We start from the raw sequence: 22,985 nt of genomic DNA, 5'->3' as shown, positions 1-22,985 counted from the left end.
GTCGCTCAACCTGCGCCAACAGAATCCTCAAACCGAAAATTGCAGAACTTACAGAAGTCGGTTTTTATAAATATGTAAACTGAATTGATTCATGCGATAATCCTTTGGTGTTTTAATTATACCTGCGCTTGAATATTTGTGATCTTTGCTCCTATGTTTTCTATAACTCTCGTCGCCATGATCATCCAATCAAGCAATGACGTTACATCTGCCTGTGCAAGCAAAGAATTGAAGATTGATTAGGAATTAGAATCTCGTCCTACGAGTGGAAATTAGGTGAAAAAAAATATGAGGATCACATATTCACAACTAACCAACCACGAAGAGATTAAACCAAATGCGTACCTTTGCACCTTGGTCCAAAGGGAGACAGCGTGATATTGCTGACAATTTCGTCGCCAATCCTTCCGCAGCTTCACGGTTCTTGATCTCCAATCTCGCCCATTCTTTTAGCAAACAGAATTCTGAACGGAGTATATGATATAATTTGATCTGCTGGTTGAGCCTTTGCAGCTGAATTCTTTTTCCAGCTATGGCGTTTTTCATTATAGACCCTTTTAGCCAGAAGTTGAAAAGCTTCTTCTGTGCAGCTCCCTTGACCGCAGTCGTTGAAACCTGAGCTCTTGCATTGACAAACCTCCACTGCAATAGTGCATTATGTATAATGCGAAACCGATGATGTTCTTCTTCTTGTAGGCGGGACGCTTTCTTGATCTTCTTGCCCAAGTACTTCAAGACCCCACTTACTACACCACTGCTACCCTTATCGCTGCAAGAGTCCCTCTTCGATTTTGACACTAAATCAAGTGGCCGCCGAGGTGCCGGTGACGGGGGATGCAATGATCGACCCGGTGATAAAGCCCAAGCAGAAGGAGAAGTACCGGCGGACCTCGATCGTCTAGGCACGTCCATCTTACTTTGCCTGCGTAGTAGAAGCTTGTTAGCATCATCTCTACTCTCTGGAGGTAATTTCTTTCGATCGATTCTTGACGTCGGAGTACTCTCCTCGACTTTACGAGACCTTGATTTTGAGGGATTCAGCAATGCGGGCCGAGAATTTGGTGCTTGCATATGTGCATCCGCTGGAGCTGGTCTGCTTTTGCTTTGTAGCAAGGGAGGCGAACGAGTAAGATTAGTGAATGGATGATGCTTCTTATGGCAAGTGTTGCCATTGCTGCTGTTCTCCATTGATGGATGCATTTGCTAATGCGGTTTTTGGACCGAGCAATGTGGAATGCCATGCGTATATATGTGAAGTTCTTGAACGTAACTGTTTGTTTGTCCAAGCTAGCAACCATGGCCTTTGGGTGGAAACCACGTTTGAGTGGCAAGGACTCAAGAATGAGAAACGAGTCGGTGTTCAATAATGCTTCCACGAATTTTGACATTGGCACCGAATAGGTTGGTGGGTAGTCGTTTGGTTGTTCTTTCGAGTTTTATTATACTCGCATAATTTTTCATTGGTGGGAAGCCTCTTTTTTTTTTTTGAGAGACGCTGGTGGGAAGCCTGAAAACGTAGCCGTCTTCAAAATTGAAAACTGTCAATCTCCTGATTACAAAAAAAAAAAAAAAAAATCAAATTTTATTCTGCTTACATTGTAAATATAATTTTTAATTACTTTTTTATTTCATGTATATCAAATCATAAAAAAATACTATAATAATCATTTCAAATAAATATTTTAAATAACCTCCTATCCAAACACGTTCTGTGACTTTCAAGTAACATATATTACATCATAAAAAAGTGTTGCAGCCTTAAATGGATCAAACCCCGTGCTATTTTAACCATCTCTTCGCTTGTACACTGACCTGGCAAACGATGCCGTCGAGTGCGGTGATGGTGCTATAAATCAGTAAAATCTGAGGGACACATTTTAACCACTCCTACCCCTCACTGGAGCACTTGATCATATCCGTCTTCCCGCCAAATTTTCCCACGCCCTGCCCAGGTCCCGTCCGTACGCCAATCCGTGGAGGGATAGACAGCCGAGATACCCCCACTACTAGCGCAAGCACTACTACTTCCCCCATACCAGCCTTCCACTATTCCGTGAAAAAGAAAAGCACTTCCTTAGTTTTTTCTTTAGGAGGAAGGAACCTCGATCCCAGGTCTGATGGCGACATCTAGGGTTTATACAGACCCTATCCTAAGGCCTCGGCGTCTTCAGGCAGGCATCATCTCCAGAATTCGACTAAGAGATTTTATGTGCCACTCTAATCTCGAAATCGAACTGGGAGATTGGGTCAATTTCATCACTGGTCAGAACGGAAGTGAGTTTTCTCTCTATTTCTTTATACTATCTCTCTCACAAAGACACACTCTAATTCTTTAGTAAGTTTCTCCGGTAAACTGTGTGGGGTCCAACTTCGTGGAATCTTCATGCTTCTTGTTTCGTGGGCTACAAATTTTTGTCGATTTGAATGGGTATAGGTGGGAAGAGTGCGATACTGACGGCTTTGTGCATTGCATTTGGATGCCGAGCTAAATCCACACAAAGGGCTACTACGATGAAGGATTTTATAAAGACAGGATGCAGGTTTTCAATTTTATCTCTTGTTCTGATGCGTCTCCTTTTGAAATATTTGCATTACTGTTGCAGTGTGAGTTCAATTATTGTCTTGTAAAGATGAATACAGTGACTGATATTTAGGATGGAAAGTATTTCTTAAGCAGGCATGCCACGCCACGTCTTACCCAACTAACCATAATGAAATACTACACGAGTTGTTGAACGTGTTTTATCTGGTATTTGGGTATTGCATGACAATACTATGCCCCTGAATTTTACAGCCTTGAATTTTCTTTTGAAGCAAGGATGGTGGGCATGAGTGGTTGCTACATATTACGAGAGGCTTTGATTTTTCTTTTGGTAGTGGGGACAGGGTCATGCTGTGGGCTGCAGGCTGTTCAACTACTGTAAACAGTGGTCATTTGCAGGAGGGAACAAATAATATAGTTGTTTAGTGCTGATGAAGCGTATTATGTATTCAATATCATGTTAATTAAGCTGCAAGTTTTGTTTTCAAAGATTTTTCTTCTATCTGGCGATTCATCCAATGTACTTTATTTGGTGGTTGTTTGATAATTACTCACACAGGTAACTTTTTTGTTCAAAGTTAGCTAATTCGTACAAGCATACAATGGTTCTAAGTGATTTTCATCATGGTCATATTTCGTTATAGGTCTGAAGGGTGTATGTAGGGACCATTACAACCGAATTTTCAAATATGTTGTCCCTAATTGAACTTAATAAACTTTATTGGCCTTGTTTCCATCTGCAGCTCTGCATCTATATGGGTGGAAATAAAAAATCAGGGAGAAGATGCTTTCAAGCCAGAAACATATGGTGACATGATCATTCTTGAGAGAAAGATTTTGCAGTCAACTTCTACCACCATTTTAAAGAGCTATGAAGGTGTTTATAGAATGCTTTTGGAATTTAATTTTCTTTTCAATAACTATGAATTACGACATTCTGGAACATTTTATTTTCTCAATGTTTATGTGAACTTTATGGCTGGAATTGAAGAGGTTAGGCTTAGTTAGACAACAAAGAAAACAGCTGTAATCTGAAAAAGGAAGTAACTATGTGCATTTAGTTTGCTCAAAGGAGCAACGGAGATGATCTCAAGTTTAGCATCATTCTGTTTTATGCATCCCCATGAAACGTTTTTGTACAGAAGCCCATCATTAGATCGAGATGCTGGTAGTTTTGGTAAATAAAAGCTAATTGGCAATTTGATCTTTTCAAGCAACATAAAGGACTTAGTTGACTGTAAACCTGATTAATCTAATTTCGAAATTCATTGCACGCAAAGACTAATTGTGGCATGAAATTTAATGAGTGAGAGAGTGTGTGTCTCTCTGTGTGGAGAAGTTTCTAGATAGTCTTATTTCTTAAGGTAAAAAGGGGAAGAGTTTCAAGATTTATGATAGTGAACTAAGCCGTTTTACCTGAATTAGGTTGATTGATGTCTTCATCGTTGCTCTCATCTATCGTCCTTAGTTCACTAGGTTATACCACACCACTAAAATTTGAACTTGAATGCTTAGAGGCTATGGATGGAATCCGGCATCCGGACATTTTAGTTGCTGTGCTTTACTATTTTGAGCTAATTATTAGTTGGATTGCTGGGATTACTTGTATTTGAACTTTATTATCAAGAAAACTTGGTTTTTGATTTGTGTATGCTACAGTCAGATATTAGCTTTGAGATAGGAAGGTAAGAATCCAAATAGTGGTAAGTAGTTGTAAGCTGTCATCTTCCCTATTCATTGTTAAAACAAGGATCTGATAAAAAGTATGAAACATATATGCTCCATGATAACGAATTGACACTTGGGATGGAACTTTTAGACACCAGGCAGAACATCTCGGAAAAGTAGCTTTTGACATGGTTAGTTTAAAAGTTTATGTGTTGATTATTACTTCTTAGAATGCTTGAGTTGATAAATACTCTGTCATCTTTCTTTTCATTAGTTCTCATGTTTTTATAAGAATTATCCAGACAAATTTTTTATGCCAAGAAAAGTATAAATGTGTTCATCTTAACCATTCAAATAGTAAAGTCTACAAAACTGGATTCTAGACTTCCCTTATGTCATTGATAAATTTTCCTTTGGGCAGAAAAGATCTGATAGTTATTCTTTTTTCTTATCAATGAATTTGTTTACATGTTCCTGGTGTACTTTTCGTGACAATGTGAGAAAACGGGTACTTCACCAACACCCTTAACTTCATTTTTCTTTTACACTTGCAATAAGTATTTTTTTGGTCGTACTTTCCTTTGAGAGTCATGGATATGTTCAAAGAAGTAAGATGGTATTTTAGCAGTTTCAGTGATCACCTGGTTACTTCGCATGCGAAGTTGTCCTGCTTGGTGCCCTATGCTTCTTGTTCTTTTGCAAATCCACTTTCCTTTCTGTGGGGTTATGAAGTAAATACTCTGACTGCATTTTTTGGAATGGATACTTCATGTTAGGTTCAGTTTTTACTAAATGTTTGAAAGTCTAGTTTCATATGACATGATGATTCATATACATTTCAAAAGTGCTACTTGAGATGCACTAGAAAATGCTACTTGAGATGCACTAGAAAATGCAGCACCTTGTCTTCAGGTAAGAAATAATTTTTGTTTTCTTTTGTCCTTGTCTTTCTGCCCGTAAAATATGTATAAATGAGGCAGATAAATGTCAGTGCTTAATGATTTGTCAGATCTTTTGAAAATTACTCTTGTTTCTACTTATTTATGGCATATGTGACAGGCAAGATAGTGGCTAGTAAAAGAGAGGAACTTGTTGAGCTTGTGGAGCATTTCAATGTGAGTATTTTGAAGAACGTACTCTTCTAGGTTATTTTGATTGTTTTATGCAAGTGTAAGTTGCTTGATATTGTTAAAGAAAGAGAAATAACATCTCTCATCTTCTTTGTCTCTTCCTTTTATTTTTTTCCCTCTCCTTCTAACATTATTACATTTATCTCATTATTTTGGTTCTGCTTTAGATCTTTGATGAAGTGAAAGCTGTAGTCTGATGCAGTCCTGGAATGTCAGCTTCTTGTACCTGTTCTGTCAAACTGGAAATTTGATATTTACTTTCATTTGCAGATTGATGTTGAGAATCCATGTGTTATAATGAGTCAAGACAAAAGTAGAGAATTTTTACATTCCGGAAATAACAAAGATAAGTTTAAGGTATGAAGTTTCAAGTTTTTAAACATTTCATCTTTTTCCTGTTACTTAAAAATTCAGCAATTCTTTTGCTGTGAATTACATCTAAAGGCTAAGATGCAATCAAGCAAGGTCTGTACAAATTGCACTGCTTGCCAAATGCCTTTACAACTGATCACCAAAGTGTTTCATTGCTTTTTTTTTTTTACTATCGATTACTGGTTGGATATTGATGTACATACATTTTTTCGTAGTTTTTTTACAAGGCAACACTTCTTCAGCGACTGGGTGATTTGTTAAATAATGTTGAAAACCAGTTGAACAATGCTACTGTGTATGTTGTTGAAATGGAAAAGTCATTAAGCCCATTACAGAGGGAGCTTGATGAGTTGGAGACCAAGATTAAAAGCATGGAAGAAGTGGAAGAAATTTCCAAAGAGGTACAGCTTTTGAAGAAGAAACTGGCTTGGTCATGGGTATATGATGTTGACAGACAACTGAAAGAGCAAGCTATATTAATTGAAAAGCTGAAGGATAGAATACCCATTTGTCAAGCAAAGATAGATCATCAGAAGGTAGGTAAACTCAATAATGCGTCTTCTTGGTGAGATGGATGGTGTGCTTTGATCTGCTTGGTATTGTATTCATCACTATTTGGTATTTGATGTTTGTTAGCTATGACTCCCTGAAGATTTTTTACTCAAGAAACAAGGAGAGAAAACATTAATGTTAGGGTTGGGATAATTTTTCTTAAGTCAACATTCTCAATGTTTTTTGCTGTCAATTGGTGTTTTTGTTTGTAAATGGGTAAAATTGGGAAAATTGGAGAGGATAATTAATTGTAGTTTTAGAGTTACAAAACTTTTGGATGTAACATGGCTGAATGATGATTGCGACCTATTCTACTTGCTGTTGTGAGATTTCTGGCAGAAGTATTTGTGGAAGTTAATTGGCGATTGACAGGTGTGCATTGAGATGATAGATCTCACTCTCTAAATTTGAGCTTCGGTTTCAAGTGTTTGCTTCCAAATATCTAATGTGGAACTGTTCATTTGGTAACAATGAAAACCTTACAAGCAAACTTTATGGAACTTAAGTCCTTTGGGCTGTTGACATCATCCCATCTGACACCTTCACGCTAGCTATGAATGTAGCATTTCCAGTTTTTCTCCAGTTCATTCATAGCGTTTGACAAGCACTGCAATTTCCGGGCAGCCCATTATTCTGCAGTATTTCCTCTATTTCTCATGTACCGTCCAGCTCCTTTGGATTTGATTTAGCGCTCACTGATAACCTAACTAAGTTGTTGGAACGATTTTAGTCTTGCTTGAAGAAGTAGCTGCCAAGGTTCTGTAGCTCTTATTCTCCTTCAGCAAATTAAGTTTAAGATGAAGAGCCTACCTTAAATACTTATCACACAGTTTTCGTAATTCTCCTTCTTTAACATCCATTTATGCAAAATTTAACATGTCATAGCTTAAGGGAATCTTATTTTTCTTCTCTCTCTACACATCTACCTTAATGTTTCTCAAGCTTCCAAAATTAGAACAACAAAAAAAGAGGAAAGGACTTCTATGGTGCCTAGCTGCTTGGAATGGTTTTTTCCTGTATAGCTTTCATCCTACCTATTAGAGTATTGTTGGAATGGCCTTTTCTTTAGTCCCTTTAGATTTCAAAACGTGCTTTTTTTATGTGTGGATAAATCTCAATCTCCATTTTTTAATTTCGTTTTGTTCTGCTGACAATTTAGTTGATTGATAACTCTGCTGTTTTATTTTTCTACAGCACAAGATGGATAAGTTGAACGATCAGATAATCGAGAAGAGAGCTCAGATTGGGCATATTATGGAAAGGACATCAGAAGTACGTAGAATGAAGGATGATTTGCAGCACTCTATTCACCTGGTACTGAATTGCTTGTGTCCTCACTTTGTAATTTTTATGAAGGCTACTAAGTGAGTTCATTGACTGCACAAGTAACAACTTATAGCCTGCGCCCATTGTTTCATTGGACATATGTTGCTATGCTACTTTTAAGATTGCATAAGCAAAAAGTCGCCAGGATATCCATGCAAAGCTTTGTTTAGACCCAAAGTTTCTTTTATAGGAATCCTTTTTCATTGTTTTTCTCTTTCTCAATTATGTCCGAAACTCTTTTCTGAAGAATTGTTCTTTCATGAATGTGGAATGGTTATGGATTCATTGCTAAAGTTGGCTTTATCTGAATTTTGATGACTTGCATGCTTGCCATTGCTATTTAGGCCATGAAAGAGAAGCTTGAGCTGGACGGCAATTGTAAACGCAAAACCAGCCACATTGAGAAATTGGTTGAACAGGTCAAGTTGCTTGAGCGACAAATTCATGAAATGCAGGAGCAGCATATAAAAGATACTCAGGTTTTGGTTTATTCTGTTCATTATTTCTTGTCTAATGATATGTGGGATTCCCTTTTCTTTTTTTTTTTTTTGGTCATCATACAGAAATAAGAGTTTATTGGATGGTAGAGTAGTGAGGCTTGATAAAAGACTTTTGGAATCCAAAGCATCAAGACAAGCCAGGACCTAAATGACATGTCATATGTCTGTACTAAGATGTGTTAGCAATCTACTCAATGTCTTGTATCTCTCCTTTGATGTGATAGCTATCCACTCAGCACCTTGTTTGTTGTTGTCAATGTTAGTCCTAAATGCATGTCAGCTACAGGTGGTGTTTCATACATTGCATGGGATATCAGCCAGTGAAGGAATAAATAATAACCTTTTGAAGTTTTTATTGCTTTAACTCGGTATAATAATGTGATATAAGTGCTATCTTTTGTGTTTTACAATAACTCAAAGTTAAAGTACTTGATGGCAATGTGGAGTATATTTGGTTCAAGAGTGGTTTTCTTGTCTTCATTGAACTTGGTATCTGCTGAAGATGTGATGCATATTTTAGTGAACAAACTTTGATGTTCAAAATTCTGTAACTGGCTTAGCTGGTTAGATATTTATTTGCTCTCCTTTGAAACAGAGGGTGTAATAATTGGCAAATGCAATATCTTTTCTGTGATCCTCTTATGCACGCATTCCCAATCTGTTTATACAACAAAATCAGGTTAAGTTACATGGAACTCCGTTATCTAAGGTGGATTTTATCATATTAGTAAAAAATTGGAGAGCGAGATTATATGTAAGAATGACAATATCAGTCAAAGTAACTTTATGCTTTTTTTTTTTTGTTGCTTTGCTCTAGGCTGAAGAGTTTGAAATGAAGCAAAGATTGAAGGAGATTCAAGGTGAAATTAGTGAGTTGAAGTTGAAGCTGCAAAGGTTATCTTACATTTTTATCGCATTAGGTTGTTATTACATGCTTGTGAACTTCTGTCTGTGGATACATAGTTTAACAGTTTAGATATTTTCTTTTTGATGTTAAATGGTACTATTTCAGTTTGAAGGATGATGAGGAGTCCTTATCAGTCACTGTAACCAAGCTGAAGGATGAGATAAAAAATATCGCTTCTCAGGTTTGGATTTGTTAACCACCTAAGTGGTTGAATTCCTTAACAGCTGTAAGACCTCTTCTGCAGCACTGAAACGTGTTGAATAAGGGAACTTTTTTTAGTGTTACCTATTTGTCTGGTCTTGCATAAAACTGAACACCTGGAATGTTGCCTGTTACTTTTTCCTTAACGTGTTGGGAACTTCATATTTGTTTGCAGACAATTGATACCATGGTTGTCATGGAATAGTCATGTGACATATCTTTCTTGAAAGCAGACTAAATCATGATTTTAGTTGCTACTGTGTGAAAATAATTGATTGCCAATTTTTGCATCTTTTTACTTTGATAATATGTAAAATATTCCATCAAAATTTTGTGCTGACAATCACTAATGATGATTGTAACAGTTGAGCTGACTGAGTATTGTCCTTTATCTGGGTGTTTGCTTCTGTAGTTAGATGTATTGGATGAGTTGTCTCATTACTTTATTGCCCATTTTTAGATTGAAGATCATGAAAAGAAGCATCAGGGTATATGTTCTCAAATTCGTGGCCTCCAAGAGAATCAAAAGAATAAGGTAAAGATAACATATTTTTACGTTGCTTCTCCTTGTCTAGTGTGTCAACCTAATTGCAACTTCTTTATTGGTGCTATTTATGTTGGACTAAAAGAGTTGAACAGCCAATTGGTCTCAAAGCATCTGCTGCTGGGCATCCACTGTAATGTCATGCTTTATTTTCCTTGCAGGTTTCAGCTTTTGGAGGACAGAGGGTGATAGCTCTTTTGCAAGTGATTGAGAGGCATCACCATAAATTCCGAAAGCCACCCATTGGTCCGATAGGTTCCCATGTGGTAAAGTATTACGAAATGATATATATATATATGTGTATATGTATATGTATCAGATGATTCTGCTGTTGCTCTTTCTTACTTATTTTCCTTTGATTGTTGACTGCTGCTGTTCTGATTGCTGAGTTTTTATTTTGTGTTTTATTGTTGAAAATTCCCCACCCACGACTTCTGTTTTTTAGCTTTTTCATTTTTTTATTTATTATGCAGAGCAACATTAACTATTTTATTTTGTTATTTTCTTTCTACAAGTGCCATTTCTACGCTGCTCTCTTGTGATATTTTATTTCGCTTCCTCTCCAGTTATTTGATCAATGCTTCTGATCACTCATTTTAATATTTTCGCCTCAGAAAGTTGGAAAAATAAGCATACATCCTTCCCCATGTACTCCCAGCCTCTTAATTCGTTTTAAGATAGTAACCAATTGTCTTTGGCTTATTTTATTTGTTCCTTCCACTTTGTTGATATACAATTATGACATGTTCATTTATGATTTGATAGCCTTGGTATATGAATCTAGAAGCATTAGCGTGTTTATTCACTTTTATATATGGTTAAAAACTTCAGATATTATTTCTTTCTTATTTCATCTAGTAATGTGGTTTGCAGACCTTGGATAATGGTAACATGTGGGGCATTGCTATTGAGAATGCTGTTGGAGGGTTGCTTAATGCTTTCATTGTAACAGATCACAAAGATTCTCTTCAGTTGAGAGCATGCGCTAAGCAAGCAAACTACAACCATCTTAGGATCATCATATATGACTTTTCAAGACCAAGGTTATGAACAGATTGGATGCATTACTTTAAAATCCAGATATTGCATTTACCTCCATCAAGTGACTTATTAGAGGAATACTCTCTTTTTGTGCAGGTTGAATATCCCAAGTCACATGCTTCCACAAACCAAACATCCAACTGCAATTTCTGTTTTACATTCTGACAACGCTGTTGTGGTCAATGTATTGATTGATCTGGTAATTTTCTGATGATAATTTCTTGTAATTCCATATCTCAATAAGCTTGTCATTCTGTCTTTTTGTACTGCCTGGTACATTGACCTGGCATTCCATACTAAAGCATGCCATTTTTCCTTGTGCTTTTAGTTATCTTGTCATGTTTTCATTGAGGACATTTGGTCATGTGCTTGTTCCTTAATGAAGATTGTGTATTTCAAGTTCTCTAATCTCAGCAACTGGGTTTTAGATTAATTATGACCTTGTTGTGACCCTTTGAAAAATGCTAAAAGTTATTTGGTGTTTTTAACATCTTGTAAGGATATTAATTATGACTTTGTTTTTAACATCTAGCAGGGCAATGCTGAGAGGCAAGTGCTTGTTAAGGACTACAATGATGGAAAAGCAGTTGCTTTTGATCAAAGGGTTCCAAACTTGAAGGAGGTGTACACGTCTGATGGATTCAAAATGTGAGATAAAATTAAAAATGACCTTCCATTTAGCAACATTTGTGCGTTACACTATTGTGTCTTCTGTTCCTAAGTGTCTTATTGTTCCCCTGTAGAATAGTATCTATCAACGGAAGATTATCATCATAAAGAGTAATTACAAGTAATACCTGCTTGCAGCTCCAGTTTCTTTGAATGGGATGCATACAAGAAAATTGCTTTTCGAAGCATTTGCTTATCTGTTAATTAAACATCCTTGCAAGTGCCAATAAGCTAGGTTTCCTGGATATTTAAAGCTATACCTACTGTATTAAGTGCTTAATCTTGCATGTGGGTTTTTCCTTGATTTTGATTTTCCAGTAAAATCCTTTTCTACCATGTACATTGATGTTGGCAGTTATTTTAAATGATACAACAATACTAGATTCTGTTGCTTACCCCAATCCTCATTTCCTCTTTATGGTGGCTCTGTATGTAAATGCGTTTGTCTGTAGCTTGTGAAGGACAGCATTTTGAAAATTGGACCGTACCAGCCATGAATCGGCCGTGGCACTGGTCTTCTAGGATTAAACCTCGGAAATTGTCTTTTCTTCAAAGGCTGAGATTGAATTTGTGGTTTGACTAAATGTCTAGGGAGAATATTGGAGGTTCATCTTGCTATTAACAGAGTCACAGCTGGTTTTTTCATCAATATGCTCCTTTTATTTATTGTTCATGTCAATGTTTTGGATGGGTAACTTCAAAACTACCATTAGAACTAACAAGCAGGCACTCCAGATTTAAGACGCACAAGTAATTACTTATTCACTACAATTTTCTTTTGAACCTCACAAGTTTTAACAGTTTAGTCATATCTCCTACTTTTAAAATGGCCCACGTATATCTGTGTACTGAAAATTAGTTACTCTATTAGTGGTGAGGATCATTTGAAGCAATAATATGTGACCAAACAGGAATTAGGTTTCATGGAGAACCAAAGAGGAATGTCTTTACCAATTTGCAGCATCGACAAAACCTTTTTCTGATTTTAGTTTATTGCAAATTAGACCACTAAAAGCTTATTCTGTGTGGTATGAAACTTCTTTGGATTGAGCCCTGCTTTGATTGCTATTGTCTAATGATCTCAGGACATATATGCAATTATGTATGAGGTATATTTGACAAAGCGGGTTTTCTGTGAATGATATTCTTGTTCGTAATTATTGTTTGTATCTAAATACATATCTTGTATTCTTTATTGGGTCTATTTTCTTTATCTAATGCAAGACTATGAATGTTTCTTGAGATTGTATCTGCAGGTTCTCCCGTGGTCCAGCCCAGACAATTCTTCCCCCAAATAGGAAATTGAGAGCTGTCCGCCTTTGTGGTTCATATGAAAATCAAATAAAGGAGCTTGAACGAGATGCCTTATATAACGAACAAGAGGCTAAAGAAGGACGTGCTATGAAAAGAAATAGGGAGGAAGAACTTCACTCTCTTCAAGGCAACTTGGGAAGTGCAAAGGTGATAGTTTTCTTGTTTATGTTTAACTTGGTTATCATTTTAAATGATTCAGTTCTTTGCACATGTTTTGCTTTTCTTCTGGCTGACCTGTCGCATTTCTTGCCCTCTTCACTTGTTTACAGGTCCTGAACTGAGTATTATTTTAACGCTGCTGGTTTTTTCTAAGCAAACTGATTTTCTTAAAATTGCTGATCATGCATGCATCATTTGAGGTGTTTGATAGATTATGAGATGTATCTTTTGTAGTTTTTACTTGCAATTGGCACATTTTAAGCATATGTCTTTAGAACTTGTGGGACAGGTCACAATTAGGTTACCAACTAGTCTGCCTGGTTAACGAAGGGTTTAATAACAAATGCTCAATCATCATCATCATAACTGTTTGTATTATCAATGCTGAATCAGACTTATGAATGGTCCCTCTGATTTGTCAATTTCTGGTCTGGAAATACTGTTGACGAACAAATATTGGGAGTACAAGTGGCGCTGCATAAACTTTATTATTCTAGTCTCTTTTTTACTCTAATGTGGCTTGTGTTCTAGTTGAAACACACTTTGAAAGGCAGCCTCTATGGCAAAGCCAGGTTAGGGCCGCGCCATTGGAGAATTAATGGCCAGGTGCATTCATAATTGTCTTTGGTTGTTCCTCTCTGAAACTCTTTATGGAACTTGGAACATCATATCTGAGACCTCAGAGATTTCCTTGTTCACTTTCAAGGGTCTTTTTCATGGTTCTTACATGACATCAAATAGAAGTGGCTGAATGTAGTCTTCTGTGGGTATCATTTCTAATGGATACAATTATTTACTCTTATTTTTTGTTTTTCAATGTTTATCAGAGGAAATGTGATCAAGTGGAGCGATATTTGAGGTCTAAGGAACTCAAACTGCAAGATTTGATGAAATCATATGCAGCAGATACTTGTCCTGCCAGTACATGTACCGCTGATGAGCTTCATCATGAGATTTCTGTCTGTGCTATAGCCATTTAACCATTATGTCTTTTCTTGCTTTTTGAAAATTTATATGTAGAGTCAAGAGTTGTCCTTCATTCTTCTAAAATATCTCTATGTTGGATGCACTTTCCCTCTACCCAATATGCAGAAAGTTCAAGAGGACATACAAGAACAGGACGTTATGCTTCAAAAGGTTCAGTTGAGATTGAAAGAATCAGAAGATAAAGCTTCCAGTCTAAGGGCCTCATTTGAAAAATTATGTGGTATAACGAATTTTGTGTATGGGTCTAGCACTTCTTTCAGGACTTCAGGACTATATATATATATATTGCATGCTTTGACATTGTAATTTGAACGCAGAATCGGCAAAAGTGGATATTGATGCGTTGGAAAAAGCAGAGGATGAGCTACTGAAGATTGAAAAAGATAGGAATGAAGCAGAAGCGGTATATCCTCTGTTTCTATATACTTTGAGTTTGCCATAGTAGCAATAGTCTGAGATCCTCTATGTCCAACTCATATTCAGAAGAAGAAACACTTTGAGGAAGTGATGACTGCAAAAGTTATTGTTGACCTAGAAGCAGCAAAAGCACAGTGCTCTGAATTTGAGCACAACCGTAAGGTAACCCTCCTCTGAAAGTTTAAATTCCTATCTTGGTTATATTGATGCCGAGATCTTGAGTTAATCCTGAATTATGTTCTTGAAAACTGGGAATAAAGGTACAAGTTTGTTATTTTCATGGTTTGAGGTATCTCTCTGACTTCAGGTTACTCCAAATCGACCCACTATAAAATTTTGCCATCCCCCGAATGGCAGAGAACTCAGCTGACCTTTGAGAATATTGGCCATCTTTTGAAGCCTTCCCTGCTTGAGCAGAGAACTGCTGAAAGTAGACTCTTATTTGGATGAGATTGAGAACTAAAATTCTTCTTTATGTACATGGTACATGTCTGGATACGTGTTGCTATGTTTGTGTGCTTCAAACTCTCTCTCTCTCTCTCTGAGTAAGCTGCGATACTTAAATTATCTTGAGAGTTCTTCTCTTCTTCTGCTGTCCTCTTTGCTGGTCCTAGTTTTCTTCTCAGCATCTTGCTCTAAACATCAACAGCTACAGTTATGGCCGTGTATCTCATCAGCTTGTTTGCCAGTGCCTACTGTAGCCTATTTGCAAAGATGCTACACAACATATTGAAGTCAAAGGTTCAACATATTCTGGAATTGATATGTAATTTTTTATTAGCATAGTCCTCCTTGTTTAGGTCATGTTGCTTTATCTCTCGGTCTGGAGTGGCTGTGCTCCTTTATAACCTGTCCCTGCTTGTATTGCTGTGGACTATATGCCTGTGTGCATTATAATTTTGGTTTATTTTCTCGTTCTTCATCTTCATTGCTTTCCTCCAGCAAAATTTGAGGAAATTCAGCTTCCTTCTTGTTTTTTTTTGGGAGGAGGGTGAGGGTGTGGAATGAAACCATTACATGCGGCAAAATTCGAATTGCTATTCTGAACTTCATGGAAATATTGCAGGAGAGTTGCAAAAAGGCTTCAATTATATGTCCAGAGAGCGAGATTGAAGCATTAGGTGGCTGCTGTGATATGAACCCTGAGGAGCTAAGTGCTCAATTAAATAGGCTAAATCAAAGACTCCAGCGTGAGAGCCAGAGGTAAGTCTTTTGACATATTTCAGTTGAAATAAGCTGACATATAAGTTTTTTGAGAAGTTGCCCACATGCAGATTTCAAGAGTCCATTGAAGACCTTAGAATGTTATACGAAAGAAAACATCGTAGAATCCGGAGGAAGGAGCAAATTTTTAAAACACTTCAAGATAAACTGAAAGTGAGATAACTGTGAAAGTTCTTTTCTCTTAAATTTACTCATGAATTTCAATGCAAACAGATATGCAGTCACGTCCAATGTTCTGCATATTTCTTTGTTTTTTAGCTAGTTGATAACTAAGTTTTGGGTTTCAACTTCATTGCTTCCTGCTAGATTAGCATTCTTCCTGATATGGAAGACTAAACATTGTTGACTTACTAAATTTGGTGGGAAGTTGAATCATGAATGGTTTTTTATGTCATTTCCAAGCTTCTTAGCCTTATTTTATTTTCTTTGGTGCTTGAATCCATTGTAAGTATTAGTATATAAGACTTAATACCCACTACTTTCCTAATTTAAAATTTTGATAATCGCTTATATTGTTAATGTGTTTGTCCTTTTACAAATGGTAATAATTTTCTTTTTACTTGTTGGGCCATGGTCATATAGATGTTGATTTGCTGTTCCTTTCACATTGATTTGATTTTTCTTGAGTTTTTCGGATTTGATTTGGTTTTGTTTCTTCCAGTTTTGGACCTTCCTGGTATCGAAGACTAAACTTTGTTGATTTACTAAATTTGGGTGGAAGTTGAATCCTTGTGGCTTTTGATGTCATTTCCTTGGTTCCCCATATATGCATTTATTTTATTTTCTCCGGTACTTGAATCCATTGTATATATTTATGTAGAAGACTTAATGCCCATTACTATCCTGATTTTAAATTCTGATAATGGTTTATATGGTTAGTGTCTGTGTCCATTTGCAATTGTTTACAATTTTCTCTTTGTTTGGGGCCATGGTCATGTAGATGTTTTGCTGTCCATTTCAATTTGATTTGGCTTTTTTTGGGGTTTGAACATTTGTTCAGAAAGTTAGTGTGCTTCTTATCCTTCTATGTAGTTATTTAGTAACTCTGTGGTTTTTTGGTTCCATTGATGTTTGATTTCTGGAATCCTGCCTTGTTCCAGACATGCAGAAGGGCCCTAGATATGCGGCAAAGCAAGTTCCAGAGGAATGCCACTCTTGCAAAGCGCGAGCTGACATGGAAGTATGGCTTTTGTTTAATAGTTTTAGAAGTTTCTCTTTCAAGTCGTATCTCTTAGTTTGTCTGTTTCATGCAACTTGTTGATTGATTGTTTTGGCAATAGATTTAATGCACACTTGGGGAAGAAAGGGATTAGTGGCAAGGTTATAGTTAGTTATGAGCAAGAGACCCTCTCTGTGGAGGTAAGCATGTTTACACAAGTTGTTAGGACCTCTCTCTCTCTCTCTCTCTCTCTCTCATCTATTGGTTGAGAGTCCAGTTGAGTTTGGTATGTAAGATATCTTTGCTTGAAATAGCTGCAGGTCTCCAACTTACTATTTTTTCTTCTTGATCTTCAATTTTTCATAATCGTTCCTCAGTGAAGACACCTACCACTTTCTTCTTGATCTTTGATCTTCGTCTTCCTTTGTCCTCAGGTAACAATGCCCCAAGATGCATCAAATAAGAGTGTTTGTGACACTAGAGGCCTCTCAGGTATCTTTCTGACTGATAGATAATTGACTTCTTTGCAAACTAGGGAAATTTATATTTATTCCCCCCTAATTTTTTTCGATGGGTTGTAGTTAGGTGTCACAGTGTATGAGTGGACTCAATCCAGAGTCTATGTCGCTTAAACATGCATGATTGGACTTTGAGCCAAGACTTCAGCCTAGATTGAATGTAGGCATAGTCTAGACCATATTAGGGACTTGAATTTTTTCAAGGTTCTCTTGGCAAGGATTGCTTCTCTGCTTTTTACATGTATAATGTTGTTGTTGTTAGTCTTAATAGAAAAATAAGGGTACTTGTCACAGAACATTCGGCTAAGCAATTAAATGGGACACTTTGCTCAGTTACATGGCAGGAGATCTTTTGGCTAGCATATCAATATTCTATAGTGATTTAGAATAAGATAGCATGAGAGTACTTAGCAAACCAATTTTGTTGCAAGAACAGCTCTTGCTTTGAGTTGAAGAGCTAAAATTATCAAAGTAAAGCTAGTAAAATTGAGTGTAGCCCCCAACAAGGAAGGGAAGCTGTAGGAAACATTTCCAACAGGTTCAATAGTGCCTGAAATAAATTTCTATTTGCATCATTGTACCCTCCTTGACCCATTCTTACATGTTTTACGGGTACTTTAAATGGAATTATCAAAAAATGGAAACAGAACTAAATTTATGATACTGCTTGCTTAGGCATCAAATCATTGCTCAATTTGCAAGACTGGTCTTAGAATATATGTTTGCCTTATATGATCACAACACAAGAGAGGCTACAGAGAGACCTCTGGCTCTGTACATTGCTATGAAATCTTGTTGCAAGAGTTTATATGTTTCATGGCTGAGGATCGGAGAACTGCCTCTTTTTCAGATATTATTTGGACACAAGTTTTTAAACAAATTATTGAGCCTATGATAGAGAGATAAATTTCACACACTTGAGGATCATAACAAACCTTTTTGTTCTAAAGTAAGGGTCATAAAGTTAAATCTTAGGGTGAAATGTGCTTGATGAATAAGAGTTGGTGCAGTTTGATGTATAATTGTGTCGACTTAGTGCCATCTTAATAATCCATAATCCAATCCATTTTGAACATCAAATCTTAGGGTGAAATGTGTTTGGATTGCCAAATTATTTCAAATAATATTTCGCTTGCATCATAATCACATTTCCCAATTCACCTTTTTATATTCCCAACTACTTTTTATCTCACATACATTACATCACAAAAAGTGCTACAGTAATTATTCCAAATAATACTCTATCCAAACACTTGTTTTCAGAATATCCCAAATCAAAACCTCTGACAAAAATAGTGGGCAGGAGCTAGGTATCAATTGTCATTTGCATACAGACCTCATTGTGAATTTTTTTTCCCTTGTGTTAATCTTTGTACTTAGCACGTTAGTCATTTCAAAGATTTGTTTTTTCCTTTCCATTTTCTTTGTCAATATGTTCAGTTTCTTTTCTGTTAAATTAGGTGGAGAACGGTCTTTTTCGACATTATGCTTTGCCCTTGCTCTACATGAGATGACAGAAGCTCCTTTTCGAGCAATGGATGAATTTGATATATTTATGGTAAGTTTTTTTTTTAAAAAAAAAAAAATTTCACCATATTTTGGTGTTATTCTTTTGTGTCAATTTGCTGTTGCTACTGTATTGAACTTAGCTTAATACTGTCAGTAGATTAAAGTAAAACATTACATTGAGTTGTCGAAGTTACTTGAATGGTGATGTTGACTGATTTTATCAATCATTACCCCAGATGCAAATTCATGTTTTATCAGCCTCTTATTATTGAACTCTTATTGGTAGACAATAGAAGGCTTAAGACTACCACCAAGCACTGCGATTCAGTTCTATATATCCATATAATATGTGAGCCTGGACTGCAGTGTTTTGCTAGAAGGGGATCTGCAAATAAGCATGGTACAGAACTATAGTCTGCAAACATGGAGTGAAAATTGAGACCAGAATATTCATCTCTTAACTTGATAACCACCACAGGCTCTCTCATCGATAAGTTAATATACTAGACTGGTTTTCTGCTCACATAAATGTTAAGTATCAATGTGAATTTTGTAGCCTAGTTGAAGTTATTAGTTGGATTAGGAAATTGTTTGCTATATTGTGTCGATTCCAAATTGAATGTCTTGTTCTTGGATTACACCAAAAAATGACTTGCTTTAAATAGATGATTGTTACGGTTAAATATCATTGCTTTTTATATACCAAGAAAGATAGCAGTTGGACATCTTTTTTCTCCTTAGATTTAATTAACAACGGATGGCATCTTCTTTTGGAAATCCTAGCTTTTTTAATCCCTTCTGTGCTAAACTATTTTGTACTATCAACCGCTTATTTTAATACTTTTCTTTAATAAATTATGAAATAATTTTCAAAATGGATTGGATTATGGATTATTTACAAAAAGAAATAGAAAGGTAGAGCCCAAAGATATGTAAACGTAGGTTTCCCACTTTGTCTATTAATACAATTTACCTGAATTTTGAGCTCTTCTTCATCATCTGTGATCTTAGCTAGAAATTAGTTTCATACAGCAAGTTTTATGTATGCCAACATTCAAATTTGCAAGACAAGTGACTTTGGGTGATTTTGCATTCTCTAGTGGCATGATTAATCAAATATAAGGATATGTGAATATCACTTATTACTCGAGTTTGTTGAGACTGGTGTCTGATGAATTATTAATATCTTCAATTGGGTTTCAGCTTGCTTCATCTTCTATTGTTCTTGAAGGAAATTGAGTGGTTGGATATGGAATTTCGGCATGTTTGACAAATGGAATTGAACAGCTAAATCAAATACAAAATTCTTTGTTAAGGGGTGCTGAAGTCATCTAAGTAGTTGCAATTAGGAATTTTACTACTGGCTTCCACAGAATGGAGACAGTTGCATGGTGCATGTTTGACTGCTGATGGAGACAGTTGACTTGTTTCTTTCTGGAAATTGGTTTCAAAAATCTTTTCCAGCCCCCTTTGGTGCGCATAACAAAACAGCTAAGCAAATAAACTGCATTTTTGAATCTGCAGTTCTTTCTAGATCATGCCATATTTTTATGGTATTTTAGTTGATCACCTACATCTTATGTGGCCTCGTGAAGCCTGTGTATGTTAGGTATCCTCTTGTGTTTGTTTGCATTTTGTATGTGTTCTTAACAAACACGTGATATGGTATATGTACTCTCCACAGGATGCAGTTAGCAGAAAAATCAGCCTTGATACTCTAGTGGATTTTGCATTGGCACAAGGATCCCAATGGATATTTATCACCCCGCATGATATAAGGTAATTATTGACCATCAAAAATTAGTCTCATGATTGAACATGATTTTTCACCATTGAGTTACGCAATTATGGTGTCCTGGGATTGTGGTCATATTGGATTTTCTTCTAATAACTTTTTGCTAAAAGAAACTGCATCAAAAAAGTATACAGGGAACCTTCAAAGATTTCTACTAAGTGGTGATTTCTCCAAGAACAAAAGAGAGAATAATCCTCAGTATTTTCCTTCCCAAAAATCTTCAAAAGCCCTTTCTTTCATTCCAGGTTGTCCACACTAATGCATAACAATGCACAAAATTTATCAGATTCTGATTTTCCCTTGGCTTTCTTCATTTCGCATAATCTTTTCCTGTCATTTTAGTATGACTGAATTTCACCTCTGTGTGTTTACCAAATTCCATAGTAAGCTGTCCCCTTTCTGTGGAGGGATACACATGAAGTGTTCTCTGGTGTCTTTTTGTTATAAAAAGCACTGAATTATGAGAGTTCTTTGCCAACTAGCCAATCCTCTATCATGAGAATTGCATCGCTGGTTACAAATTGAATGGATAAGCACACCATTTTAAGCGCAGCTTAATGGATTTTAATGAGAAGTCTACTGTTTTCATATCTTAGATTTTTTTAAATTCCCTGAATAGGAATACTGCTGTGGTATGGAATGTGAATTGCTCACTCTAAACTTTTTCCTTAATTGGTTGGTTAATTTCTTTACGTCTACGGAATGTTTCGTTTTCTCCTTATCATGTCATTGAGACCGAAAATTCCTTTGCTTCTTCTCTAAACAGAAGATCCTTTAATTTTGTGAGATAAGAAGCAGGATCGTAGGGAAGACTTTAAGAGTGGTTTTATGGCCCTTAGAAAGCTATTCCTTCTCCATCCTCATAGGACGGTTCTTGCACCCTATAATTTTTAAGTTAGTTGGAAATTTTATGCTGGTGTACGAGAATTTCGGATAGTTTTGTACAAGTTATTTGGTTGTTAACCTCTGAATGTTATCTGCTACTTTCTAAAAAAAAGCCACTAATTAAAATTTAAGTCTTTATGTGAATTGGAGCTAAATTGCCTAAAGTGCAATGAGCTATACTGAAGTTGGATTTGCTAGAATGTTTCCCAAAAAATCAACATTGTGCCTTAATTGATCCTTGTTCGGAAGACTTAAATAGCAGTCTCATCAATATATTTTTTGGACTCCTTAAAGTATCAATCTCTGGATATAGTAGTCAACAGGAGAAGTGGCTTATCTCGAGTCAATGTGTGCTTGAATTCAATAGCTGTTGATGTCGTGTGGCACTCTGGCTCATGTCAAGATGTTCTCGAGGCGTGTATTGATATTTAGGCATTTTTGGTTCTCAAGAAAATTTTCTAGCTATCAGGATTGCATAAAATTTATGTATAAAGTTGCTTAAACAGGCTGTTCTAGACATGCTGTATATAGTTGGCAGAATTCTTATCGTTACTTGTTTTCATTTGATTGGCATTCTTGAATCGAGGGTTGAGTGAAGCATGTACACATACTTCTCAGTTCCATGCCAGTACAGCATATCTAATGTCTGATGTTTTTTTGATTCAGCATGGTGAAACAGGATCAGAGGATTAAGAAGCAACAAATGGCTGCTCCTCGAGCATGATACTTGGTTCATCATGCAGTTGGTGCCCTTTACTACAGCGTTTATATGGTTCATCATTCTTGAATTGAGGGAGACATCGACTTGTCAAACTGAAAAGTTTTCAAGAGATCGACTGTTCAAATTGACTGTAAATTTTTGAAGACTTCTTGTATGCGATGCCAGCATGCTCATGCGCCCTCACTCACTCTCTCTCTTTGTGTATTTATGTACCTTTAAACTTCACTAAGTTTTATTATTCAAGTTGATGATGAATTAGCTGATCCTTAGCTCTCTCTCTCTCTCTCTCTCTCTCTCTCTCTAGGTGTATGTATGTTTAATTTTTTTTTTTTAAAAAAAGACATGATATTTGCACTCCAATATTAGCTTCAGACGCTCCAACCTCGTGATTTTATGAATTAAAGGGCATCTATGCCCTTTGATCTTCTCCTTCCCTCAAGAAAAACAAATCCACTTTTCTCCTGCACCTCAAAACTAGCAATCAATCACCTCTCCTCTCAACTCTCAAGTGCTCTTCCTTATACGATGCACTGACTGCTTCGAATTTCTCCTCTTGAATTATACTTAGCCCCATCAACAGTCCACTTCACAATCATGTTCATTTCCAAAATCTACCCTGTTAGTGCTCTATTTTATGATCTAAAGGCAAGGAGAATGAATTTTGCTAGGATTTATTGGGCTGTTTTGTGGTGGCTCAGGAAAGGTCCGGAGGGAAGCACGGAAGCTTTGCAACAAAAGTTGATTGGTCGAATGGTAACGATGGTAGTGGACTAGTGGCATTTCAAGACTGGGGATCTTTGTAAGAAGTTTTCGAATAACAAAAAGATGAAATTTTTGTTACGGTG

At 36.4% G+C, this 22,985-nt stretch overlaps 1 protein-coding gene across 5 annotated transcripts; it reads left to right on the top strand.

Annotated features, from left to right (window-relative positions):
- The first annotated feature begins 1,868 nt into the window (after positions 1 to 1,868).
- LOC113730197 (structural maintenance of chromosomes protein 6B) lies at positions 1,869 to 22,403 on the top strand. Of its 5 annotated transcripts, none has more exons than XR_011840075.1 (28): positions 1,869 to 2,274; positions 2,435 to 2,540; positions 3,286 to 3,419; positions 5,270 to 5,325; positions 5,611 to 5,697; positions 5,928 to 6,248; positions 7,459 to 7,578; positions 7,935 to 8,069; positions 8,908 to 8,984; positions 9,103 to 9,178; positions 9,659 to 9,733; positions 9,904 to 10,008; positions 10,616 to 10,785; positions 10,880 to 10,982; positions 11,316 to 11,431; positions 12,709 to 12,913; positions 13,753 to 13,884; positions 14,018 to 14,132; positions 14,230 to 14,315; positions 14,396 to 14,491; positions 15,396 to 15,532; positions 15,604 to 15,706; positions 16,654 to 16,733; positions 16,834 to 16,912; positions 17,147 to 17,204; positions 18,691 to 18,788; positions 19,971 to 20,212; positions 20,424 to 20,509. XR_011840075.1 is itself a non-coding variant. In XM_027254720.2 (28 exons), exons 1-28 carry the CDS (start codon positions 2,118 to 2,120, stop codon positions 22,141 to 22,143), a joined length of 3,177 nt encoding a protein of 1,058 aa, XP_027110521.1. In that variant the 5' UTR covers positions 1,870 to 2,117; the 3' UTR covers positions 22,144 to 22,403. The 5 variants fall into 5 exon arrangements, 2 of the variants coding, with proteins under 2 accessions (XP_027110521.1, XP_027110520.1); XM_027254720.2 differs by lacking the exon at positions 19,971 to 20,212 and adding an exon at positions 22,086 to 22,403 and having other exon boundaries at positions 1,870 to 2,274; positions 11,319 to 11,431; positions 20,424 to 20,518; XM_027254719.2 differs by lacking the exon at positions 19,971 to 20,212 and adding an exon at positions 22,086 to 22,403 and having other exon boundaries at positions 1,870 to 2,274; positions 20,424 to 20,518.
- Positions 22,404 to 22,985: the final 582 nt, after the last annotated feature.

Source organism: Coffea arabica, chromosome 2e (assembly GCF_036785885.1).
Source record: "Coffea arabica cultivar ET-39 chromosome 2e, Coffea Arabica ET-39 HiFi, whole genome shotgun sequence".
Taxonomy (NCBI): Eukaryota; Viridiplantae; Streptophyta; class Magnoliopsida; order Gentianales; family Rubiaceae; genus Coffea; species Coffea arabica.
This window is presented reverse-complemented; position numbering and strand designations above follow the sequence as displayed.